Raw genomic sequence first — 27,819 nt, 5'->3', positions numbered from 1 at the left:
AAAACCACATGCACAACACCAGAGTGAGAAAATGAGTACTGATGGAGAGATTGTGAATAAAAGAGAGGTTGATGGTAAAGCAGTATTTTTATTTATTTGTGTGATTTTATTTGTGTTTTTCATTGTTGTGTTAACATAATTATAACCTGTGTGCCTTGATAAAGTGGTTATATTCAGATTAAAGGTTAATTATCAATATCAGCCCAATTGAAACTTCATTATCATGATAGACTTTTTAGCCATATCGACCAGGCCTACCCTCACCTGTGAGACGGTACATATGACATCTGACTGTATCCATTCATTTTTTTTCTTTTGTCACCTTCTCTGTTTTTTTTGTTTTTATTTTGTTCAACAAATTGTACACTGGGTGTACTGTTCATATATTACACTTGAGGTTTATGTTAGGGCTACAACAATCCCACTGCCACAGATCTCTCTCCAAAAACTGTGCATCTCTTGCTCTTTTAAACTCTCTAGGTGATAAATCCTTCAAATAGGGATGACTTTTTAGGAAGTCTTACCTAGTTGCACACATTATTTGGATTTAACCCCAATGCAAATGGGGAACATGATAACATTAATGAGTGGAAAGGAGTTGGTTACCTCATCTAGAAAATGGAGGGGTGCACCCTGTTGCATGTAGCTCTTCATCTAACAGCTTTCTGTGGTTGCTCCTTGTTCCAATACTGTATGAAACTGTAATATTTTTAACTTATCTGCTATCAACAAATGCCTAAATGACTATTGTTTTGCTGACGCTTTTTTGGTGAACAATACCCGTAAGTGCTGAACTTACTAAACACATTGCATTTTGTGTGACTGCATCAAAATAAAGCAAGCTTTTGTTTTGCCAGTTAAATGCTTTTAATGTGGAACTGCAGCAGAAGAAAATGTTCGGTTAACGTTAGCACTAACTTAATACAATGCTCTGATGATAGTGAGCCTCTTTTCTTGTAAAATTTCCAGTGTAATCTGTAACAATGGTGTTGTCACTAGCTGAGTAATCGGTGGGAAAATGTCCTCACACTGGCATACCCAGTATCCAGGTATATTGATCCAATTTTGGGGCATCATGTAGCCTGCTGATTCCCATACGTGTACATGTTGGGATTGGGGGGCTGGACTGTGGGGCAGACTTTGTCTCCTTGTATATGTGGGGAGAAGTACTGGCTTCGATAGAGGTGTGCTTGCTGTTGACACAGCCCCATTCGGCTCAGCAACATCAGGATGTCTCTGTGAAATGCCTTTGTCAGGATAGCATAAAAAAAAGGGTGAGCACAAGAGTTGAGAGGATAGAAAAGCACCAGCAGCACCTGTGGAGAAAAACATAGATGAGCCTTTTTTTAAAAAGGAAAAAAACTGAATTCATGCTCAAGAGGAAGTCAAACCTTGGAATCTGTGACAGTCATCAATGGGTGGTGGAGAGCTGCAGACAATCCTGAGAAGCAAATCGGAGCCAGACAAAGAAAGTTGGTGAAAATGAGAACAGCCATGCGTTTGGCCATGCTGGTATCACTTCTGCTGGACTGGTGCTGGGGATTGTGCACCATACAGTAGATGTGGAAGTAACATAAACATACCACCATAAAAGCAGTGACATTGGCCATCAGGACAAAGACCACATAGGCCCGAGCTGCAGTTGTCTCAGTGTCCATGGGTAAGCAGATGCTTACTCTCTGGTAACTGCTCACACCAACCACTGGTAGCAGTGCTAGTATCAGACACAGCAACCAGCCAACAAGCATCAGCACAGCTGCATGGCGTAACCTAATTTTCCTGTCTGGCCTCATCGCATAGAAGATGGCATGCCAGCGCTGAAGGCTGATTAAAGTTAATGTGTACACAGATAGCTCACTAGCAAACACTGATAATGCCCCTGCTAAATTGCAGCCACTTCCTGTTTGCCAGGCAATAGCATAGTGGTAATAATGGGAGCGTGTGTAGAGGTCAACACATGCAATTAGCAGTAAGTACATCCCCATACAAAAGTCCGCAAACGCCAGGTTTCCCATGAGGAAACGGGTAACAGACAACTTCTGTTGGCTCGTGAGCAGGATGAACATCACCAGTAGGTTGGCTGAAATGGCTAACAGACTGACCACCCAGACCAATACCCTCAGAAAGCCTTGACTCATGACGTCCTCACAAGGGTTCAGGGCATCTGGCAAGGGGGTGCACACGAGTCCATCTGTGTGAGGCTCATTACACAGTGCAAAGTCAAAACCTTCAGTGAGGTGGTCTTTTAGTAACTCTGCATAAAACAAACCCTCATTTTGAGACTGTTGTGTTGGGCAAACGGGTTTGTTGTTGTAGTGATTGTGGTTTGTGCTGCTGGCCACTGGGAGCCCAAAGCTGTCTTTCAGATGTTGGTAGATTCTGTGTCCCAGATACTTCTGAGAGAGAACTGAAGAGGATTCCTGCAGCTTTCCCAAAACACTCCGAGTCAAGTTGCAAATAACTGCCTCAGAGTCTCTTGAACACAAATGATAAGAATTATTAATCAGATAATTAACTTATTTAGATGCATGTAAAAATATTATACTACAAAGTTCTTACACACAAGAAAACTGTATGGTGCACAGGATCAAAAACTCCCAACTGGGAAAAAAACAAACAAGAACCCACACTGTTGATCACTTGTAGTCACTTTGTTAACAACATGTAAGTCCTCTGATCTTTAACATGTGAATAAAGCCCATGAAAAAATTACTCTGCTTAGAGGCCACCAGCAGCAGCTCCCTGGCAAACTAGTTAAAGAGAAAGTTAACCCGTAAATCAAAATGTTTTCCTCTTACCTGTAGTGCATTTTATCCATCTAGATTTTTGTTTTGTTGTAAGTTGGAGACTTACTTATAGGCCATAGAGATCTACTGTACATTCTCACAAATATAATGGAACTATATGGCACTTGGCTTGGCAAAAAAAAAAAAGAAGTGAAAAAAAGATTGAAAACAGCAATGTCTCTTTTCAGTAATCATTACATGGTTGGGACAGTTTCATGTACACACCATTTTCTCTACCAATCTACACCTACCAAGAGGGAGGTATGCAACAAGAGGCCCATGCATGTCACACTATAGGAAGTATTGATGATGTCCTCTGCTGAGCCGTGATGTTAGCTAGCTTAGTTAACCAGCCTCTGTGAGTAGATGCACATTTACTTGATGATACAGTTGGCAAGTGTAGTAGCTAAAAAGCTGTACAGGTAAGAGGAAAAATATGTATTTTTGATTTGGGGTGATCTGGCCTTAGATAATAGTAAAGTAATAATTCTGCATTAAAATGTATAAAAAACGACTAGACCTTCGTTATTTATTTTGTTGAGTTGTATACTTATGTCCCAAACATTTCCAACAAATGTTAAAATTCAAAAAAAATCTGCAAGTTTCATTAGGCAATGGTGCATTTCATGTGGTCGCCTGTCGCTACTTTCCGGATAGGGAGTTGGCTAAGAGACTAAACCTAATGCAATTAAAACTTTAAATATTACCTCATCTGTGAACAACTGTACCATATCAAGAGAATCTGAAGATGCAGATTTTGTTATTATAGAGAGGGATGCCTATTCAAAGGTAGGTATGTTGAAGAAGGTTTTGGAAGTCATGATTTGAGTTCCTGATAACATTATGTCAGAGGATCTAATAAGAAAATCTGATGTTCCCCGTGTTCTGTACCATGACGTTGCAAATGATGGAACTGATCACATTTAGGATGTGCTTGATGGTAGTGAGATCAATGAGGCTAGTGGTGCAGGAGATGATGGGGATCAAAGTGAGCAATATTACTTCCCGTCATTAAAGGCTGTTAAGGCCACATGAAGAAATAAAAGCGACACTGTGTAATAAGATTTCACAAAGAAAAGTCAGAGGGTGAAGAGAAGCACCAATGTCTATTGATGCTTTACTTGCCATGGAGAGATGACGAGGTTGATTTAAAAGTGCACCTTCACCACATTTAGAGTGTTTGAAGATAAGCAAGACAGTGCCTGCAATTAAGCCAAGTTCACTTATTATGCTGAACTCAATAGGACTTACGAAGATTCAAAGTCTCAAAGTCAAAGTGAGTTTAACCAGTATAGTCACATTCAGGCGATTATTTGAAAGTAGAGAGAGAGTCAATATTGCTTAATATCTTGTGGGAGAGAGTTCCAAATATGTGGGGTGGATTAGCTGAAGCTCTAGACCCTATGGTAGTCAAGTGGGCAGATGGTGTGGTAAGTTGGATGGCAGAGATGGATCTGAGAGTGCTGGAAGGTGTGTATATATCTAGGAGTTCAGAAAGACACGGAGGAGCGAGGTCACTGAGGGCCTAAAAGGTGAGAAGCAGAATCTAATAATCAATACAATATCTAACCAGGGGCCAGTGAGGCTGCTGAAGAACTGGAATGATATGATTTATGGAGGCAGTTCTAGTAATTATATGGGCTACAGAGTTCTGGAGCAGATGAAGTTTATGAAGACACTTGAGGGGAAGACGAAAAAGAATAGAGTTACAGAAGTTAATACATGATGTAATGAGAGAATGAATGACAATGGTGGGACTGTTTGTTTAATTAATATTCCGAAGGTGAAAGTATGCAGACAAAGTAACACTGTTAATGTGTGCTTCGAGAGATAATGTGCTGTTGAGGATGACACCCAGACTCTTCGCCTGAGCTAAAGTGGACTTTGTGCCAACAGGCAAGACAAAGTCCAGTAATACTGAAAATAGCCCTAAAAGGGTACACAAAGGGGAACACGTAAAAGGCTGCTCACCTGATCGAAAGTGATGGTTATTTTATAGCGGAGATGTTTGACAAAACAACCTTGAACTGCCCACAGAACTGGTTATGATGCTCCCATGTCTAAAGTTAGTGTTTCTGCGCCCATGCCTGTGTACAGTAAGTCTTTTAGTTGGTGTGGTTTCAGGTGTGCTGCTTCTATAGCCAGCCACGGGACCTCAGAGTCCAGGCTCCTCCAAACATGATGATGAGTTAATTTGAAAATCATAGTAGTGAAAGTAAAGGTTTGGAACACCTAAGACTAAGTAATGAAATTGGTTGGCGGTGCTAGATAGATAATGGAGAACAGAAAATTAATCTGGGGCAAAACATTCATTTTGACATTTGTCTATGCCCTGCAAATAAACATAAAGAGAGTGCCATCTTTTCAGGTTATCCATATTTTTTTGTTTTGAATTATTTTTTAAAGGCTAGGAAAAATCTTTATGCCAAGGTATGTAAAGGAAGTACAAACGGGTATGTTGGCAGTCAAGCTGATATTTTTTTGCAGCTGTATTCAGTGGAAGAAGAGCAAATTTAGTCCACTTAATTTTATATCCTGCCATCTCTCTGACTGAATCAAAGAGTTTAAGGACCTGTGGTAGTGATACTACAATATCAGATATAAAAAGAAGGCAATTATCAGCATATAAAGATAGATAGTGTCTTGATTTGTCTATCCTAATGGGAGATATTGTGTTGCTTTCTCTAACAGCTTGTGCCAAGGGTTATAAATACAGGGCAAAGGAGAGGAGAGAAAGAACAGCCCTGTCTAGTTCCCCAATGTAACTGATAGGCCTGTGATTGAAGTCCTTGTGAGAACTGATGCTGCTGCATGGCCATATAGCATTTGTATCATAGACATAAAATTAGGCCCAAAACTCCATTCCTGCCTGTCAAGTGCCTTATGAGCATCTGGAGAGAAAACAACACAGTCATCTAGCACAGTGTCTGCGACGTCAATAATACGTAGAACCCTAAAGCATTATCAGATGCTACTCTCCCCTTCAGAAACCCTTTTTGATCAAAATGGATTAGCTTCCTGATTACTGACTTCAAGAGAGTGGCCAGTACCTTGCATAAGGCTTAATATCTCCACAAATCAGTGAAATTAGTGTATAACTTGATCATTCAAATAGATCTGTACCCTTCCACCCTGGAGAGCTTGAGTGTTTTTTCAAGTTCTCCTGGTGAAATAGGGTTTTCTAACCCCTCCATTGCTTTATTGAGCTGATGCCGTCAGGGCGAAGGTTCAGAATCCCCTGTGAAAAAGAAGTGCTTTTTAAAAAAATGATTTATTCCTGCTGCCATTGCACAGCTCATAAACAGATAAAGCAGAACCTAAGGACTTGCTGAGCTAAGCCAGCATACAGCACTTTATGTATAGTATTTATCTTTATTGTCATTGTTTAATCCTTTTTTTAACTTCTCCTGTAGTTTCAACTTTTTTACTACATGAAGTTACTACTTGTATAATGTTATTTTTAGGTGAATTTGATGTTCTTATATGTACTCTATATATTTTATGAGCCATTCAACAGTGAAAGACAAATTTCAATTATTGCGTGCATTAATGGACAATAAAAAAATTTGAATCTTGAATTCTGTGCTGTTTAATTGGTCCAAAGTAACCTTTTGAAGAAACAAGGAGCGGCTTTCTATATTTACTGGACATTCCATTGTAGAGACTGCTGTAGAATTTTCTGAAACATCAATAATTGCACTGCTGTAAAAACATAGCCGTCCGTTGCACGGATAGCTTTTATTACTGCTTTTGAATCGTTTTGTTTTAACCAAAGGGCCAGTATTCTACTCAGGCAGCCACTACAAGTCATAGTAATGAAGGGCAAAACATTTTCATCAAATACATTTGGAGCGTAGATAGGCTAGTATAAGTTTCGGATGATTAAGCACATAGAGAAATCTGCCATCATCATTGTACAGAAGCCCTGAGGGGCAAGTGAGATTTATTTATTTCTGGTGATCTATTTCCTAAGTTCTAAATAAAAAAAAAAGTTTTTTTTTCCACGAGAACATTTTTTTTCTGTGTGAAACCCAGTAAAAAAATGTTTTTTCAAGATGAAAGTAAGACTTATTTTTCCAAGTGTTTGTTTCTGTAATATGCATTTTGACCACAAGAAGCTGAAGTGCACGACTAGTCATGTCCTAAATAAGATGAAAAGCATCCATGTTCTTCCAGGGGAGTTTTCATTCTCTCTTCACTCTACACACAAGATGCATCTATGGTGTGTTAACAGGTAATGTAACATGGCTTCCATGTCTTTCTTTTGGTGGGTCATACTGGCGCTAATCTGCGTTTAGTGTCACGGGTTGAATACTGTGTACTATCAGCCTTCTCATCAATGGGTCTCTACAGTTAATAGTGACTCAGGCCCACAACAGAGAGTAATATATCCATATTTATTGAATTAATTATTACACTTCACTACAAGTGTAAATACGGAAGTGCAAGTACGCAAGTAACACTGCTGGTTTGAATGTTTATGACAACGTGGCTCTATAATTAAAGTTTGTAAAATGATGCCTCTCATGTTTAATTTCTACAATCTGGCTTTAATTTACCACCTCTGTGTCACCAGTTTCCCCAGTCTCCACAATAATTACAATATTCGTGTGCAGCCTCTTGTGGAAGAAATGCGTATTCCAAAAGTAAACACAATTGAGCCTTACTTTCCTGTTGAATTTTTTCTTTTTTCCACTGGGTTTCACACATGAACATTTTTTTTAATAGAACTATAGAAAAAATTCTCAGGGCTTCCGTATCATTGCCATTTTTCCAAAACAAGTTGTAGTTTCCTGTTAGTACACCCCTTGCTTTAGTTGATGCACATGAGTGGGCTGTGACTTTGTAGTGTGTTTTGAAACCAATTTACATCTGTCACCATCAGGTGTGTCAAGGCAATAGAGGTACGTTTGTGGCATAGAAATTACAAGCACAGAGTGTGCTTAATTGGTGAGTTCAGACCACAAACGTTTCAGATCAAATATTTGGGTCAGTCATTTAAACAGATGTATGCAGCAAACACAAAATAATTACATGTTCACTTTACAGAAAAAGTAAATACACAGTTAAGCAGAGAGGGGAAAGATAAGAAAGTCTGGATATTAACTGGCATGCAGTTGTCTGTCTCCAAACAAGTCATGTAATGATATATAGACGACAGAACACACAAGTTTTGCAGGTAACATGCACTACTCGTTTCAGTGGCACATGCAATGCGTTTCTCTGCTGAAGCCAGGGAAAAACAGGAAGCTCTGACCGTCGTATTTAACGGGCTGAGCCCTGGCTCCTATCAAAATTGCCCAATGGTCTGAGTAGTCCAGCAGTTTGAAAATCACTGTACCCTTCTAAGTGCCCTGTTCAGTAGTAACTGTAAAGTCTGTGAGCTCTTTCTATGCGGATTCCACAATGAAGGTATTCAATTCGGCAAGTTTGTGCTGAGGAACCCAATTGTGTTGGACCCTTCAGGCCTCCTTCAGCTGGACCAATTTCACATTTGACCTGTCTTCCATCTGAATCATCTTTGTAGTGAGTTCCCCCACTTAACATTAAAGGTCCTTTGCTTGTTGTTTGCTAGCTGTCATTGTAGCCCATAGTGTGTCAAGCTTAGCAGAGTTGCTAGGAACTGCCTTGTGTGAGACCTGAATATCTTTGCCTGATGCATCCACATTAGCTGCGGTATGTTGAATTTGATGTAGCACAGCGGACTGTAAAATGAAGATGCTGTTTACTGCTTCTTTTACTGCAGATTGGATCGGGGAGTTTAGGTCGCTTTGCTGCTACACATGCATTGCAGTTGAGCGTCAACAGGAAGTCCCCTTTACAACAAAACTTGAATGAAAATGTTGCGTCAAATTTAAATCAACAGAGAGCATCTGGGAGACGTCAATATCAGTTGGTATCAGACCTCTTCACCAGCACTTGCAGATCTCAAGGTCACTCAATATCAAGTTAGAGTATCTGAAATGTGATTCTAATCTGCAGCCTTGTGATGTTATCTGCTGTGTTGAAACGTTTAACGTTTGTTGAAAGTGGGAGAGGAGGTGGTGTTGCGACAGCAGTGACATCTAAACTCAAGCCAAAGGGACACGGTGCCACTATTGGGAGCCTGGATCACACAGCTGTGAGCCTCAAAAAACACAAAACAGGTCATTGTACCATTTACCAACCACCAACAGCAAATCCTGCAGTTCAGTATGACCAGCTTCAAGCCTTGCCATGATCACTGAAGAAAGGGATTCTAACAGTTGTGTTAGGAGACTTCAACATCGACCTGGTGGAATCTCAGACCACAGGGTTGTAAACTCAGTTAGCAGCTTGGCTTTTGTGAGTATGTGAAGTCCCCTACGACAGATTATGGCACACTGTTGTACCATGTTTTTGTCCACAGGGATCCACAACCATCTCCTTGGTTTTAGAGATGTTTAGGGTTAAGTTGTTATGACCACACACTCAACTAGTGTGGTAATTTCTGCTCTGTAAGCTGTTTCATTATTACGATAGATAAGACCAATCACCGTGGTGTCATCATACATTTTAAGATTCTGAGTCAAAATGAGAGATACAATCACTAGTATACAGTCAGTACAGTAGAATTGACCTGGGGGAGTACAAATGGTAAGGGGCACTGACTTTGATAACTTGTTGATTTTAACTACTTGTGACCTATGGGTCAAAAAGTCATAGTTGCTAAAGCCATCTAGTCTACTGACTGCTTAAAGTGCTTTACAAACTTGTCATATTCACCCATTCACACACAAATACACTGATGGTAGAGGCTGCCATACAAGGTGCTGACCTCCTCATCAGGAGGATTTTGGAGTTTGGTAGCTTGCTCAAGGATACTTTGACATGCAGCCAGGGGAGCTGGGGAATCAAACCAGCGATCTGGATAACCCGCTCTACCGCCTGAGCTACAGCCGTCCAGTTACACATGGGCCTGTTCAAGCCCATCTTTAGGAGTTTGTCGTGCAGGCTTGCTGGAATATTATTATTATTATTATTAAAATCAGTAAGACAGGACACGTGCGTAGATAGCATTAGCTGGCTAGTATTAGTGACAATAACATTAGCTAGTGTGAGCAGCTTCAATGTTTGTTAGCTTGTGTTAGCAATATTAACTTGTGCAACAAACTGGCTGCCACTTGAAGGAGCAGATGATTCGAACAACAGTGGTGTCGTGACATGAATGGGAGTAATTGTATAGATTTTCAGTATTCTGTTCATCCTTATTGACCGTTTGGTTGCCTGGAGATGCTGCTGGCGCCCACTGGTACATAGGCTAGTGTTTATTTTCTAGTCTATGTTTACATATAGTCTATGGTCATGGGGCTCCTGTCAATATGAATTTTACCTGAGGTTGTCTGAGGACCAAAACATTGTCTGTAAAATAGCCCCAACTGATCAATGCTCAACATTTCTTGCACAGTAATGTTTAAATATAAAAGCAGTACAAACCTAAAAAACTCACTGTGTTTTATTGAAATCACACTAGACTGGCCCACCTATTGTGAGTACCCCTATACATACTGTATACTGTGGGCCTAAGGGTAGTTTGGTATGTAAAGGACAAATACACAAAAGAACCTGCAATGGGAAAATATTTCTAAACACTTCAAATTCTCTTTCCTACCCTCTCCATCTTTTCAACATTTTCAGACCACAGCAATGGCTTGGGAAGGTCAATTCAGCACTCTGTAAATGGAGAAAAGCTTGAAAGGGTGGCAGTGCTTTGAGGGCCCAAGTGTTTTCTGCTTGGAGCTTTTCAATTGTATTCATGCCTATTGAGGGCAAAGAGGTAACTTGGGTTTCTGAGAGGTCCCTGTAAAGACAAAAAACAATTTACATTACTTCATTTGGACACAAAGCTGAGGCTGTTTCTGTATCCAATCTCAGCATGTGTTGCAAAATAAATGTATTTATTGTAAGAATATTATTTTATATAAGAAAAACACTCACAAGTGAGTTGGGCCGTGAATCACGCCATAAAATGCAAACTCATCAATTCGCTCCAAATGCACATTCCTGTGAAGATACCTGAAGAAAGGAGAATGCATTTAGCTGCCTTGTATCATTTATTGTTTGTTTGTATGTTACTGAGTTTTGTGTACAACAACCTGCTCCACACAAATTGCACTAACTGGGATAATAAAGTTGTTTGTATGGTTTTGTACATGAAGGTAGAGTAATATTATAACAACAACAACAATGATGTAGACCAAATAAAACCCCATAAGTTTTATGTAGTAAAAATATTAGCGAGTTCCATCCTGTGTTATCACTTTCAGCCTTTTTTTTCTTCCACTTCAATAATTCAGATGGCATACACTTCCTCTAGGCTGCTCCCATTGAAGGCATAGCGCTGGATCTCTTTCACGCCATTGCTATTCAGCATGCTAATAAAGTGGGGAAAAAAGAAAAAAGTGGATGAAAAATAAATGGAATTAAAAAAACATCAATTGTATTGCAAATACATATGCATATTTAAGTAAAACCATACTATTACTTATAATGATAATTTCATAATAAATGGAGACGAAAAAGTTTAGAAAGCTATTGTGTTGTTTGTATCATATTAATTATGATTACAATCATAATTATTTACAAACTCAAAGTTTTTAAAAATATAAAAAGAAAACACAATAGATCAATAAATTTACCAATTAATGTTAAACGCCTTCATTTATATTGTGCTTTATAAGGTGTTTGCCACTCATTCATACACAAGCTCATTTACCAATGGCAGCAAACTACCACACTGGCCTGACCATCGGTAGAAATTTGGGTGTCTTGCCTAAGGAAACTTCGATATGTGAAGGTGGGGATTGAACCACCAACCCTGTAGGAGACCCACTCCAAGTCACAGCCTCAAATAATTCTATTTCACTTATTACATCTTTAAAAGATTTTAAAACAATTACAGTTTAAATGAATCACAAGCTTTGGCCATACAGCTAAAACATAAGTAATCGAACGGAACTAACTAGCTTTCTAACCACAACCATTTACACACTGATGAAACAGCCAGGAGCAATTTTGGGCTCAGTATCATGTCCAAGGACACTTCAACATGCAGCCGAAGCCGGGGATAGAACCACCATCTTTCAGTTCTATTAAACAACATGCTGTACCTCTTGAGACACAGCGCCCCGAGTGCAGAATTTAATATGTTTTACAAGACATAGGGTCAGAAATTCAGAGGAAAAAGGGGCAGTTCCAACAATCTTAAAACAATCTTAAACGATCTTCAAATTACACACATCGCATGTAACATGCTGGGTATTAATGTTCCCAAGTCTGCATCTGCACATTGTTTGTAGCAGGTGGTGGTGAATCTACGCTATTCAAATTTTCTAATCTTTCTTTTTTCTGTAGTTATACCTTACATCCCACCATTTTTCATCATGCTGAAATACTGCATTTAACACCAGCCTGTAAAGACATCGAATCCACAGTTTCCCAAGCAGGAGAATAGAGAGCACTACTCCATTTGTAACGAAAAATGCAGTGTACAGCACTTATTTTAGAAAGGAGAATTATGTTCCTGCTGATTTGATGGAGTATAGGATGGGATGTTGAAGCCAGGACTGTGCCAAACCGATAGCTGTGGTTTCTTCAGTTCAGTTCTATGTCATACATGCTCCGCCCTTTAACAGGCTCAATATTGGTTTACCCTTGTAAGGTGCCACCTGGCTTTTGAGAATAAAACTTTGTGCTCACTGACCATTTGGGGGGTCGCACTCGGCAAGTCAGTTTTATTTATATAGCACCAATTATTACCAGTTATGACCTTATTCAAGTAGAGCAGGTCTAGATGATATTCTTTAATTAATTAGCTGCCTGGAATACAGTCACATCACTCAGCGAAACATGAAATTATTCACCATCACGTAACACTTAGATTTTCCATTTAATTATTATCTGTTTTATTATCATCCATGGCTGACCCCTATCGTACTGGGCCATGTGGTTTTACCAGTGGATTTCTTCTCTACTGTCCGTATGGACAACATGGAGGAGCCAGGCAAGTCCAAAGGCGGAGTCTGTCCCTTCTACCTGCCTCACCAATTCACATCTGTAATCATCACAGTAGTCTATATCCTTCTACAAGTCAGCACAAACACAAACAACAGCACTGCTATAGTTGTAGCCAGCGATTTCAACAAGGCAAACCGCACCCAAGTTATACCTGAATTCAAACAATATGTTCACTTTTCCACGAGAGGAGGAAGTACACCAGATCAATACAACACATATTTTATGGAGCGCTTAAAAGCTGTCTCCTTGCCAGCATTAGGCAAATGAGACCATGCTACCATTTACCTACCAAAGTACAAACAAAGAATCCAAGAGAAATCCCTGGTGTCAAGTGCTTGTCTGACTAAACGGAAGCCACGCTCTCAATGAGATTGACTGGGAGATGTTAAGGTCTCCCATGGTTGTGGCTAATGTCAGTGAGTTTACACATGTAGCATTTTACTACTTCAGTTTGCCAGCTATCAGCCCAACTGACAAGATAAAGATCTTCCAGAGAAACCATGAGAAACATGTCAGATTACAAGGAGGCTGCTCATGGCCTGTGAAAGACAATCAAAGAGGCTAAATGATGCTAGAGGGAAAAAGCGAAAGCCAGCTTTGTATAGGGTGACTCAGCTCTTTTGTGTAATGGACTACAGACCATCATGGACTTTAAAAGTAAGATTGAATTGGAAAAGAAGGTTTACGCTTCATCAGTGCTTTTGAAATATAAGGTTCAATTTGGTATTGTACACCAAGGTAGAGATAGTACGCAGCTGGGAGTCGGACCTAATTAGGTATCAGTCACAATTCTTATCCTAGGGCTCAGCATACAGGAACCAATCACAAGCATGTTGTTAAATCTGACTGAAATCTCATTATATACAATAGGAAGCGTCACAAAACTAATAGTAATAGTGATGCTACTTTTTTTTTTAAACAATTTTTTCGTCTTTATTGCTGAAACACATACTGCCTATGGCAGAAATACTGTCATCATCATTGGAGAAGAAAGTGGGTTTTTTGGACGTCTTTGGACCATCCAAACTGACCGGCTGGACCACCCCTGGGAGGAAAAGAGATGGAATAAGAGCCATGCAAATCCAGCTTGGTTTAAGGCTGCTTCTGGCTAATGTCTGGTTGCAGGAAAAGAAAATGGACAAAATGGGTCTCAGCCTGGCAAAAAAAAACATGAAATCAGAGCCTGTTGTGCCCACAGAGTCCTGTCTCCCCCACAACATCTTGGATCAAGCTGTTGAACTGGACGGGCAGACTGTGTTCTGAGCCGATGAACTGATGCTTGGTGCTCACACGCAGTCAAAGTTGATGGATAGTGTTTCCGAGGTGTCAAACTTCTGATATGAAGATGCCGGCCACATTATCATCACCATCATATTGCTGACATACAGTACACCCTGACTCAGATTCAAAGGATGCACTACGTGTCTATATCTGTATATAAATAACTGTATATACTGTATGTTCTGTCATTAGTGTAGCATTAAGGAGTTTTTACAACTTAATTTTGTTATGCAACCCTGTGTTTTATAATGATGAATGAATTGCCTCGTACCCTGTAATTGATTCACTATTAAGACTATACATGTCCTAGCTTGTTGAAGTTGTGTTGAAGCTGTAGTCATCATCAGTCTTAACTGGAAACTGGAGCCATTCACACTTCTACTGTATCTACTGAAAGGATATGTAATGTAATTCAATATAGCATTCTGCTAGTAATCATCCAAAGCATCTTAAGGATAATATCCTAGTTGGCCAGTTTTTTTAGGCTTAAACACAACTGCTCAGACCTTTATAAAGCAAATCACGACTGACCCACTTCATTAAAATTTGTGGGATTTAGAATGTCAAAATACCCAGAGAAGGTGATGTTTTAATGAAACTGGCCCAGAGAGAAATGTTTTGGATATTTATACTCAACACTATGAATCCAAACAGAAGATGACTTCATCTTCAGACACTTTGTAAGACTGTTTGTAATCTATGTCCCTGTATTGTCTTTTATGAGAGAATCAATAATCGCAGTGTCTCATGAAATAATGTATATATGAAATGTATATTATAGGATTTGAATTAGATTTAACAAAATACTTGTTATTGGACCCTGTATTTTGAACCATGGCACAAGAGAGTTGATCGCTTCCTAAATAATTCGGTCCAACTTCCAGCTGTGTACTAACTTCTATATATAAACAAAAGAGAAAATTGAATTTTGTTGTCCATGATATGGAAATTTGAGATGTGCTACCCTTTCACATTTTATGTATTGTTGAAGTTTTGGAATAATCAGCTGTCAGAACAAAAGCATAGCACACTATCATTAACCACCACCAAGAAAGCAGAGTTAAACTTAACGTTGGTTTCTAAATTGTAAAGAGAAATTCACACCATTGTAAAGCTGTAAGGGAATTCGACAAACATCAAAAACACACCAAAGAAATTGTAATTTCAATGCCTTTGAGTCAGTGACAGTCTGAGTCTGAAAATTACATTTAAGCCATTGTTTAACTAATTGTTACTTACATGGTCAGTGAATTCTCAGATATGCCAGTGAAAGAATTAGCAGGAATTACTTGTATGAAGATATTATCTACTATCTCCCTGTCAAAAAGGAATGAATACGAAATATTAGTTAAAAATGCATACAGTGTAGCAACCGTAGCAACCAGTAGTCATTGCAATTAGGTAGAATTAAATGTGACGTACAAAATAAAATCCTCTTGGCTGGACTGAATATTTTGGAGCCCAGGAAAGGAGGTGAGACCTGTGTTGGTTATCCCACTGTATTGAAACAAATCTCAGTCAGCATTGCATCACACATGTCAGCTACTATTTATGGTCTGGTAGTCTGAAAATTTTAATCAAATTAAATTTGACTTACAGGTACTTCAAATTATGTAGATCCTTAAATGCCTCTTGGTCAATGTTTGACAGTGTTTTGAGACCAGTGAGTTGTCTATTGGAAGCACACACACACACACACACACACACACACACACACACACACACTTACTATTCATAATCTTTACACAATACATCAAAATCTACTAAAATCTAAAATGTTCTACTTGTATTGAGCAGTATATGGCAGAGAGAAAGGTTTGTCACTTAGGTTATTAATGTTATATTGTATTGTGGCCAGTATAGTACTACTACTGCTGGAGGACAGAGGTAGCATGACAACACAAAGACTACACTGTGTATTCATGGCAGCATACATGGGATTCATTCTTATCACAATGAAGTTGGTTGGAGTTTACATACATGTGTGTGACACTGGACAGGTTGTGGAAAGAATGCCTCTCAAGATATCTTAAAGTATCATCATCAGAGATGTATCTGAAAAGACACACAAACAAAAGAAATGTGTTTTTAATGTGGCGTCACCTCCTCAAAATTATCTACATTCACAAATATATTAAAGGTAGATAAGAGAGAGAGAAGCTGAAAGAATGTGAAAATCATGTGCAGAAATGGGCTCACCATTCTATAAAAGTTTTCCGGATCGAAATCATGAATCGTGAGTAAGTGAAATAGTAAACACTTTCTCTTTGGAGTAGAAGGGTATTACATCATCGTTCTGTGTTTTGCTATACTGGTATTAGTGCTCTTTTTGTTTTTCATACAGTACATATCTGGATGATACACTGGTGTACAGCCAATCATTCAGGGATCATGTAAACCATGTCAGAAAAGTTCTGCTGCTAAGAAAGTACAGGATCAAGTTAAAGCCCAGCAAATGTGAACTATTTAAGCATGAGATCAGCTACCTGGGAAGAATTGCTTCAGCCGAAGGAAGCAAAATTAATCCCGCTGACACCATTACAGTGAGAATTTTGAAGGATAAGATGCCAAGCAATGTAGGAGAGCTAAGAGCTATCGTGGGCTTGTTCAGCTACAGCTACAGGCAGTACATACAGTATTTCTCCCGTATTGCAGGGCCACTTTACAACTTGCTGAAAGGGACAGCAGAAGACAACAGTGTGCCACAACACATGAGAAACATAAGACGGGTTATAGGGAAGGGCAAAGGAATGCCTTCACACTAATCGATTATGTGGAATGAGGAACATTATCGCATCCTGGAACGGCTAATAGATTGTCTGGTTGAGCCACCAGTCCTTGGGTTCTTTGGGATTTTTCACAGCCATTCATCCTCCACACAGAAGCCTCAAACCAAGGTCTCAGGGTTGTTCTATACCAACAACATCGTGACAAACTCAGTGTACCTATGGTTCCCGAACACTGAGATTACTTGTATTATGCGTCTACTTTCACTGTATTTAGTGATAATAGTTCTCTCACATATGTCCTATCAAGTGCCAAGCTCAAAGCAACCAGATGCAGATGGGTTGCAGAACTTGCAGACTTTCATTTTACTATCCGACATTGTCCGGGCAAAGAAAATTTGGATGCCGACAGTCATGAATGCTTGTGAAAATTGAGGAGATGATGGGAGAGTGTACTGAAGAACTGGCACCAGATTGTGTGGCAGCGACAACCCAAGCTCTTGAGACTCAAGACTCCAGCTCACCTCGGGTCTGTCCAGTGCTTCCCCACCTGGACAAATATAATGGCGCAGGCTTATGCCACCACCTCCAAGTCTGCCAAAACAGTCGCTGATTGACTATTCAATGATTATGCCCTTAAGTTTGGACTGCCAGCACAGATACACCACAATCAAGTTGGTGAATTCGAGAACTAGCTCTTTGCTCAGCTGAAAAATAATTGTGGTTTACTTGGATCGCGAGCGACACCCTATCACCAGCAAGGAAATGGACAAGTCAAACACTTCAACAGAACATTGTTACAAATGTTTAAGACACTTACCTACAATCAGAAGACAAACTGGAAAGAATCCTTGAACAAGTTGATCTATGCATATAACTGCATATGACGCGAAGTATCAGGTCTCTGCCCTTTTTACGTTGTATTCGGAAGGTCGCCAAGGTTATCTATTGATCTCCTGTTTGGTCTGAACCTCTGAGACAGGCAAAGCAGACCATCAAACATACATGAAGAGATGGAGAAGAGAAATACACAATCTGTGCATTCAAAGCATCCCTGCAGATTTGCAATGCTGTCGTTGGTCCACTCCTTGATGTGTTTGGTCACCTTCTCTGTCCTCCTAATGACCAGGGTGTAGGCTGGTGCCAGCAGGACGGTGTTGTGGTCAGCAAGGCCAAGGGGGGGAAGAGCAACTGATCTATATGCATCTGGAACGGATCCATAGCATTTATCCAGAGTCTTCCCCAAGTGGGTGGTGCAGGCTACATATAGGTGAAATCCTGTCAGTGACTTGTTAGCTGCAGTTGGTTGAAGTCTCCCAGGATGAATTTGGGAGAGTCAGGGGATATGAGTTCCAGTTTGTTTACAGTTTTCTTTATGTGGTCTATGGCAGTGGACATGTTTGCTCTGGGGTGAATGTAAACCATGATGAAAAACAGCTGTGGGAACTCTCTGGGAAGGTAGAGGGCTGAGGGAGACGGCCAGAAGCTCGATGTCAGTGTTGCACAGCTCCTCTCTGACGATGACTGTTGGAACACCAGCGTGTGTTTACATAGAGACACACATACCGCCGCCATGTTGTTTCCCGGTGAGCTCAATGTCTCGGTCAAGCCTTATAGGGGGGGTGAAGCCAACAGTGTGCAACATGTCATCACCATCTGTGTTTTTTAACCACTTCTCCGTAAATGCAAGAATGGAGGCAGTCCTGTATTCATGCATGGGGTTGATGTTGGCTTGCAGCTTGTCTGTTTTGTGAGGCAATGAGCACGTTAGCGAGGATGAATGAGGGGAGTGCCTGGTGTTTACATGTCTCCCTCTTAAGTCTGGCCCCAATTCCACTCTTTTTCTTTCCCCTCCTGGTTACCTTTTTTTTATTTGATATTTGTTATTTGAGTCCTCTTTTTCTGAAGAGTGGTCCCGTTGTATTTCCTCAGGGAACGTGTCTATTGTAATGCCTTGATGGGGGTGAAGTGAAGCGAGCCACAGCTGAAAGTCTCTGGTGTAGGTGACTCGCAGCCCGTCAGGAAAATTGAGATCGCGGTAGTCAGCTGAGATAACCTCCACAGATAGCCAGAAAAGCAGAAAAAACAGAATCCAGAATGGCCCTCGGGTGTCCATGCTGAGATCAATGTAATTTCCCATCAGCATGAAGTAATCCAGCAGTAGAAACAGCGACCAGAGAGCCAGCGGTTTAAACACAAACAAATAACAAACAATAGCGGAGGCGAGGACGCTCACGCAAGTTTGAAAGTTTAACAGAAAGAGAAAAAAGGCAGCCAGACGCCGTTAAACCAGTCGGCTGATGTCTAGCGCGACAGACAACATGTACGTCCAGAGACGAATGAAAACACTTGAAACGAATATTACACAAAATATACAAAACCGTACAAATCAACTACTCTGTGAGCTAACAGGTCGACCGCATGAGCAGCGACCTGGAAGTTCTTTCCAGAATGACAGCTTTCATTTGAATAAATATATATGGAAACTGAAAACATGTACAATCGATGCCCGGAGATATTATTAAAGACACAGTAAGCAAACAGATAGACATGTTATTTCAGGACTGTGATTTCATCTGCAAAATCAGTAAGATATTGGTGGATTCCCCGATTGAACCCATAAAAAGGGCTATTACTGACTCCATCACGGAATCAGTAAAGGACTCCTTGAAGTATGAATTACAAAACACGGTCGACAAACTCAAACTACAAAAAAATATGATGGCGTGGAGGACATTTTAGACGAGCAAGAACAGTACTCAAGACGAAACTGTTGTCATTTTTGGTGTTCCAGAAAATGATCGGGAAAACACTAATGAAGTCATAATGGGCATAATTAAAAATAATCTCAACGTAGAGGTGCAATCTGGAGAAATCGACAGGAGCCACCGCCTCGGACCTAAATCCCACAAAAAGAACAAACCAAGGGGAATCGCCGTTAAGTTTGCCCAATATAACATCAGAGATAAGGTCTACAAAGCGAAAAAACGGCTCAAGGGATCAACACCAAAGATGCACATTCTGGAGAGTTTAACAGCCAAGCGGGTGAAACTTCTGGATGACCTACGTAAAAAATTAAAGGACAAGCTTGCAGCCAGCTGGACTCAGGATGGACGTCTTCACCTGCTCACAAACTCAAACCAATGTGTTATAAATAAACTGTCCGATGCTAAGAAACTGCGCCTTCATTAAAACATGGACCTACCTCACCGTCTGCAGACTGAAGGAGGGAAGCATCTACGAAACCATCCTCATGGAAATTACTTGTTATGCAGTAAGCCTTTCCTCTCTTCACTTCACTTTTCTAAAATCTTGAGATCATGAGACCTCACTGCTTATACCTGTTGGTTGATCTTGCATTGATGTCCTAGGTTTTCTTTTAAACGGTCATTGTATTTTCTTTTTTTCTTTGTTTTATTTATTTCTTTTTTTTCCTCCTCTTGTATTTAATTTTATTTTGTTATTTTGTTATTTTTCCTTTTTCCCTTTCTCTCTCTTCTTTTCATAGTTCTTCTTAACATCTCAGTTACCTTAGGCTTAGCTAGATCTAGATTAACATGAAGGAATTCCCAGATACAAGACTTTATAATGTGGTTTTATATGACTTTCGCATTAGATATCAGGCATTTCTTACCATGTGCATTAAGTGGGATTTGATGATATAATCAGTGAGGGAAACTGCGATGTGCCCGAACAGCATTGCTTCGAAAAGTTAAAATGTAAGCGCTATACACCGGATAAATTAAAATCTATTAAATGCAAAAATGACCACTCATACTTTCTGATGCATTTAAACACTAGAAGCCTGAATAAGCATTATGATGATTTACTATCCCTCTTGGCCAGCTTAGACCACAGGTTTGATGTAATTGGATGTAGTGAAACTTTGATTAATGATAAATCATATCTGAACAGCCTCAACCTGAAAGGATATGTATTATACAATAGAAATAGACCTGGCAGACCAGGAGGAGGTGTATGTTTATATATAAATTCACTACATTCCGTGAGTGTCTGTGATGACCTAAATATTGATGATGGGTACTCAGATTCCTTATTTGTTGAGATAAATATAAATAATGGAAAGAATATAATTGTAGGGGTAATTTACCGACCACCAGATTCTGATTTGAACAGTTTCAAGCTTAAATTCGATTAATTATTAAACTGCATAAACAAAACAAATGAAAACTGTTTATTCTTGGGGATTTTAACATCGATCTAGCTAGACAGAACAGTGCTAAAAATGATTTCATAAATACACTGTACTCTTCATCCTTTTCCCCCACTATGAATACATATACAAGAGAAACAGAATCCAGTAAGTCGATCATCGATAATATCATCACAAATACTCACAATGCTTGTTTTGACTCAGGTGTAATTTTGTCAGACATCACTGATCACTTTCCTATAGTACTCTTCATAGATCTTACAAAAAAGATGAATGAGTCACCGTTAAAATCAAAAGTGAAAGTACTGAGTGAAAGTAACTTAATGAAATTATCTGAAAACCTCAGATTTAAATCATGGCAAAACCCCAGATGCGGCATATAATGCCTTCCTTGATGAAATAACTGACTCTGTAAACTCCACCATACCTGAAAAGACCAGCAAATGTGATGCAGGGGATCAGAAAGTATGGCTTACGAGGGGCATTTTGAAGTCAATTAAAAAGAAAAACACACTTTACAAACAGTACATTAAAAATCCAACCGGTGAAAACAAATAAAACCCTTTAAGTTCTCAGTGGTTGTCTGCCCTTTGGTTCTCCCTCCTTCCCCACACTTTGCATCAGAAAGATCTGGCCAAACATGGACCAAGTGGACGCCAACACCCTCCTGGACACCATCAGCTCCCAGGAGGCACTCCTCCGTAAACATGACTCACTCCTGGTCTCCCTCATGGATAATTCATCTGCCCTCACTACCCAAGTAAGCAATCTCACCACTCAACTCTCTGCTATCTCTGGTCAACTCGCCCAAGTCACCCTTTCCCAGTCTCCAGAACCTGCCCATGCTCAAGCTCCAGCCCCCGCCGAACCCAGCCCTCCTGCTCCGACAAGGGAACCCCACACCGTGCACCCAGAGCCGTATGCCGGCGATCCTGCTCGCTGTCGGTCCTTCCTGCTTCAGTGCTCCCTGGTCCTGCAGCACCGCCCACTAACCTTTGTCTCAGACAAGTCACGGATCCAGTATATAGTCGGGTTGCTGCAGGGGCGGGCATTAGAATGGGCCACGGCTCTGTGGGAGTGTTCCCCTGTTTATTTTTCATCTTTTGCCCTGTTTTTTGATGAGTTTAAAAAAGTTTTTGATCATTCCCTCCAGTCCCGTGAGGCATCGAGCCAGCTCCTCTCCATCCGCCAAGGGGTGAGGAGCGCAGCGGACTACGCTGTGGATTTCAGGGTGGCGGCACCACCTCCGCTATTGTTTGCGGCGCCTTCACACGGGGTCTGTCTGAGCGGCTGAAGGACGAGTTGGCGGCCAGGGATGATCCTTCCTCTCTGGACTCTCTCATCTCCCTCACTGTGAGGATGGACAACCGCTGGAGACAGCGACAAAAGGAGAGAGGTAACCTGCCTTCAGCGCCACGCCCCCCACCTTCCTCTGTTCATTCTTCACAGCAGCCACTGTTCTCCGTGGTAACCGCACCCGCCAAGCCCGCGGCATTATGCCCCTCACAAACGACCCCGGTCGACCCCAAACCGATGCAGCTGAGCCGGACCCGGCTCACTCAGGAGGAGAGGCGGAGACGTTTGGCTGCAAATGTCTTTTCTGTGGTAAATCTGGTCATTTCATTGCTGCCTGCCCCGTTCGGCCAAAAGAGTAGGCTCACCCGCTGATGAGGAGCGGCAGGTGAGCCTAACCCACTCCTGCCCATCTAGACCGAACCGGCTCACTGTCCCCGTGTCCCTGAGCATTCCTTCCGGCCCCATACAGCTCCTGGCTCTCATTGACTCCGGGGCAGAGGACAATTTCATTGATGAGCTTTTTGTATCCCAAGCCAATCTTCCCACAGAGTCCCTGGAGAGGCCCATAGTGGTTCGAGCCTTAGACGGAAAGGAGCTGTCCCGAGTGGCCCGTCAGTCCCTCCCCCTCCAGATCCTAGTATCCGGTAATCATAGTGAAAGTCTGTCGTTTAAGATCCTGTCCTCTCCCTCTACCCCTATAGTCCTGGGTCATTCGTGGCTGGTGCGTCATAACCCTCAGATTGACCGGGTTGCTGGTAAGATCCTCAATTGGGGAAATTATTGTTTTCAAACCTGTCTGCAGCCTGCCCGTCCTCCCAAGGGCGAAGACATCATTCCAGCCCAGCCTTCCTCCCCTGACCTCTCCCGTGTTCCTCCCATGTACCATGATCTTGCTCCTGTATTCAGCAAGGAGAGCGCCCTCTCTCTGCCCCCCCATCGGCCCTATGACTGCACTATTGATCTCATTCCAGATGCGCCCCTCCCCTCTGGTCGTCTCTACAACCTCTATCGCCCCGAGAGAGAAGCCATGGAGAAATACATCGCTGATTCCCTGGCAGCAGGCATCATCAGACCCTCCACCTCCCCTCTGGGAGCGGGCTTCTTTTTCGTCAGTAAAAAAGACAAAACACTCCGTCCCTGTATTGATTTCCAGGGCCTCAATCAGATCACCATCAGAAATAAATATCCCTTGCCCCTCATGTCATCCGCTTTTGAGCTTCTGCATGGTGCCACAATCTTTTCCAAGCTGGACCTCCGGAACGCGTATCACCTGGTGCGAATAAAGGAAGGAGATGAGTGGAAGACCACTTTCAATACTCACCTGGGCCACTTTGAGTATCTGGTGATGCCGTTCGGGCTCACTAATGCACCAGCAGTTTTTCAGGCTCTGATTAATGATGTGTTGAGGGACTTCATTAACCATTTCTGTTTTGTTTACTTAGATGACATTCTCATCTTTTCTCACTCGGAGGAGGAACACAGGGGACATGTGCGACGGGTCCTGCAGTGGTTGCTGGAGAACCGGCTCTTCGCGAAAGCAGAGAAATGTGAGTTCCACTGCAGTTCTGTCTCCTTCCTAGGACACATTGTTCAGAGCGGCCAGGTGAAAGCTGACCCGGAGAAACTTAAAGCTGTAGCCCAGAGCGGTGCTCTCACAGCCCGGTGAGTCAGACAACTTGCTCCATCCTTGTGCATTTTTCTCCCGCAGACTGACCACCCCGGAGCGAAACTACGATGTGGGTGACAGGGAACTCCTGGCTGTCAAACTGGCATTGGAGGAGTGGCGGAACTGGCTCGGGGGGGTGGAGCATCCATTCACGGTATGGACTGACCATAAAAATCTTTCATACATACAATCAACCAAACGAATGAACTCCAGGCAAGCTCGGTGGGCTCTGTTCTTTGATCGTTTCAACTTCTCACTCACTTACCATCCTGGAAGTAAAAATGGGAAGCCCGATGCTCTCTCCAGACAGTTTTCAGTTTCAGAAACCCCCTCGAGCCATGACACCATCCTGCCGTCCTCCTGCGTCATTGGAGCCCTCAAATGGGAGATTGAGGGAATGATTGAGGATGCTTTGCGCGCCCAGCCGGACCCTGGAGATGCCCCCCCCCCCCCCCGGTAAGCGCTTTGTTCCTGACGTGGTGAGTGCTGCAGTGGGCACATTGCTCCCCTTTTTCCTGTCATCCAGGCATGAACCGGACCTTCCAGCTCCTCCGCAGACATTTCTGGTGGCCCTCCATGCAGGCAGACTCTAAAGAGTTTGTGGCTGCCTGCCAGACGTGCGCCCGGGGCAAAGCGTCCCACAGACCCCCTGCCGGCCTCCTCCACCCTCTGCCTGTCCCAAGCCGCCCATGGTCCCACATAGCCCTGGATTTCGTTTCTGGTTTGCCCCCCTGCAAAGGTAATTCTGTCATCCTCACCATCATTGACCGCTTCTCTAAATCCTTCCATTTCATCGCCCTTCCCAAGTTACCCTCTGCCAGAGAAACAGCCAACCTCCTCGTATCCAATGTCTTCCGCCTCCATGGAATCCCTGCAGACATCGTCTTGGACAGAGAACCACAGTTCATCTCCCGCGTCTGGAAGGCTTTTTGCACTGCCCTGGGAGCGTCGGTCAGCCTGTCATCGGGGTACCATCCCCAGTCCAACGGGCAGGCGGAGCGAGCCAACCAGGAACTGGAAGCTGCTCTCCGCTGTGTGGCTGCGCAAAACCCAGCATCCTGGAGTGAACATCTGCCCTGGGTTGAGTATGCACATAATTCACTGTCCAGCTCTGCCACAGGTCTCACCCCTTTCGAATGCTCCTTAGGGTATCAGCCACCACTTTTCCCCGCCCAGGAGGGGGAGATCGCTGTCCCATCCGTCCAACTCCATCTCCGCCGCTGCCGCCACATCTGGAGACAGGCTCGCTCCGCTCTGCTGTGCTCGGAGCAGAGGAACCGTCGACTGGCTGACCGACACCGCATTCCCGCACCACAGTACATACCAGGTCAGAGTTTTTGGCTGTCTTCAAAAAATATCCCACTCAAAGCTCACTCCCGCAAACTGTCTCTGCGTTTCCTGGGCCCCTTTGTCATTGACTCACTAGTTAATCCTGTCTCAGTCAAACTCCGCCTTCCCCCCTCCCTACGAATCCACCCTGTTTTTCACGTGTCCCAACTTAAGCCTGTCTCCACCCCTTCCGGCCGACCCTCCCCCCCGACTGGTTGATAGAGGTCCTGTTTACACCGTTCAGCGGCTCCTGTATTTGCATCGCCGTGGACGGGGGTTCCAGTATCTGGTCGACTGGGAGGGCTACAGCCCGGAAGAACGGTGCTGGATCCCCCGCTCCTTCATCGTGGATCCGGTGATGGTGAGGGAGTTTCACCAGACTCACCCAGAGAAGCCATGTGGGTTGCCAGGTGGCGACCGTTGAGGGGGAGGCACTGTTGCGCTCCGCCCCTCCTCTCCCAGTCTCCCTTTTCTTCCCTCTCTCTCTCCCCTTTTTGTTTTTCTGCAGGCAGTGCTCCAGGGATTGGCGACAGGTGCGCAGGGAACACAGCTGCATCCCATCACCTCATCACTCCTCCGGCTTAAATACCCTGGTTTCCTCATCCACGACTGCCAGATCTTTACAGTCACCATAGCGGTACTGCGTCAGGCTCCTTTTTGACTTCAGCGTTCCAACTAGTTTTTTACTTATCAAGTCTCCTGTGTCTCCTGCCCAGTGTCCTCGTCCTGTCTTTCTGTGCTCCACAACTCCCTGGTCCCTGCCTCCTCGTCTCCACCCCTGGACCCGCTCTTCCCCCTGGAACCCCCCCTTGGCCTTTCACCCCGGATTCCCTCCACTGGCTCCCTCGTCCTCCCCGGATTCACGCCCCCCTGGATTCCCCCCTCAGCTCACCTTTTTTCCGCTTTTTTCAGTCCTCAAATAAAACCCTTTAAGTTCTCAGTGGTTGTCTGCCCTTTGGTTCTCCCTCCTTCCCCGCACTTTGCATCATTTACAAGATCATGTCTACTGTATATTATGAATTGAAATTGTATTTTGGATTTTAAAATGATTTGTAAAATAAAAATAAACCTTGAAACCTTGATTTCTTGCAGGTCTAATACTGACAATGGGAATTAGTTGGAAATCAGTATTGTGCTGCTCTCGTTAAGCGCAAACATCATACTATTGCTATGGTTGAAAATAGCTTAATAATGACGCACTCATTAGGAACTGCTTCACGTGTAATCAATAATCAAATAAAAAATATCTGAGGATTTGAAATATCGTTGCTCGACTAGTAATAGCAGTGCTATATTGCTTCACTGAAAAAACAGAAATGCAATTCTTTTAAAAGCTGTCAATGGTTATGATAAAGGTTGTAGTGACTAGCAGTAGTAGCAGTTCTTATAGTAGTAGTAGCAGTAATCGTAGTAGTATTAGTAGTAGCAGTAGCCAAGTTGTAGTAGCAGAAGCAATAGTTGCAAGGGTAGTTGAAGTAAAGGCTGTAGTGTTAGAATACAAGCAGAAATCTTTAAAAACCTCAACATTTTGATATTTGAATGATTCCTGTAGCTGAAAGCATGCTGAAGTAGTAGTGAAGCAAAAACTGAACAAAAGAAGAATAAGTCAGAATCCTAATTATAAAGACCACAGACAGTGAATCCTGAATCACCATTCACACTAATATGGAAAAGCGATAAGATCAAGTTTGATCGCTTAATCAGCATTCACAATAAAAGAGGTTATTAATCCCATCTCAAAACAGAATTTTCACAATCTATGTGTCTTGGTCATGTGTGATTAAACAACCTTATGTAGAGGAAATGCTGGTCTTCATATTACAGTAACTGAGCTTTTCACAAGGTATATCAGTTTTTTGCCATGTTAGATTATTATAATCAGATATTTTATTCTGAAGCAGACAGAAAATGTATTGCAAGAGATAGCAGGCCTGTACAAATGTACACAGGAGGCTTTTTGTTTCTGCAAAGTAGTTTTTTTTTTGTTTTTTTTAAAATTGTCTAAAATCTGTCAAGACTACCACTATGTTGACTGACAAATAAAGGTTTTCTATTATCAAAAAAGCAATGGCTTGTGCAGCCTTGGTCAGAATTCTGAATGCATTCTCTGCCAGATTGAGCCAGCTTTTACTTGGTAAGTGACATTGTCTTTTGTCTGCCAGTAATGGTTTGCTAGGGGAAAAAAAAGGAGAATCTTACATGCGAGAAATGTTGGCCAAGTTGGCAAAGGCATTCTGTGGAATAAAAGGAAGGTTTGTCCCAACAAGCCACCTGAAACAGAAATAACGTGTCTTGGGACTTTTCAGTATAAATACAATGAAGAGTAACAAGCTGAATTCAGTGTTAAAAAAAAGTTACTTACACCTCCTGTGTGCTAGAATGGAAAACAGGCATGTACTTAGCTCCAAAACATGACGCACTGTATATGTCCCAGTCACACTGGCAATGAGTTGGGCAATATTCCAGAGGGAGAGTGACCTCAACAGTAGTTAAAATGAAAAAAAGAAGATTTAAATCCGGCTTCAT

At 42.1% G+C, this 27,819-nt stretch overlaps 1 protein-coding gene across 1 annotated transcript; it reads right to left on the bottom strand.

The window, feature by feature from the left end:
* Nucleotides 1-1,385: 1,385 nt before the first annotated feature.
* On the bottom strand, nt 1,386-27,819 carry LOC141005825 (thyrotropin receptor-like). Its single transcript, XM_073477863.1, has 10 exons — nt 27,656-27,819; nt 27,493-27,564; nt 16,083-16,157; nt 15,700-15,774; nt 15,525-15,599; nt 15,342-15,419; nt 11,111-11,179; nt 10,743-10,820; nt 10,417-10,605; nt 1,386-2,475 (listed from the first exon to the last, which is right to left on the bottom strand). The coding sequence occupies exons 1-10, from the start codon at nt 27,817-27,819 to the stop codon at nt 1,386-1,388; spliced, it is 1,965 nt and encodes a 654-aa protein (XP_073333964.1).

The sequence above is a fragment of the Pagrus major genome, chromosome 12 (genome assembly GCF_040436345.1).
Source record: "Pagrus major chromosome 12, Pma_NU_1.0".
Classification (NCBI taxonomy): domain Eukaryota; kingdom Metazoa; phylum Chordata; class Actinopteri; order Spariformes; family Sparidae; genus Pagrus; species Pagrus major.
Note: the sequence above shows the minus strand (reverse complement) of the source record. Positions and strands in the feature narration are given on the sequence as shown.

Bases quoted from the DNA above. Each gene is read 5' to 3' on its own strand.
- LOC141005825 (XM_073477863.1), bottom strand. From the start codon at position 27,819: ATGAAGCCGGATTTAAATCTTCTTTTTTTCATTTTAACTACTGTTGAG. The intron at 27,565-27,655 runs GTAAGTAACTTT...TTTCTGTTTCAG, and splicing joins CATTCTAGCACACAGGAGGT to GTGGCTTGTTGGGACAAACC. The intron at 11,180-15,341 runs GTAAGTAACAAT...CCACTTTATTAG, and splicing joins TCTGAGAATTCACTGACCAT to CATGCTGAATAGCAATGGCG.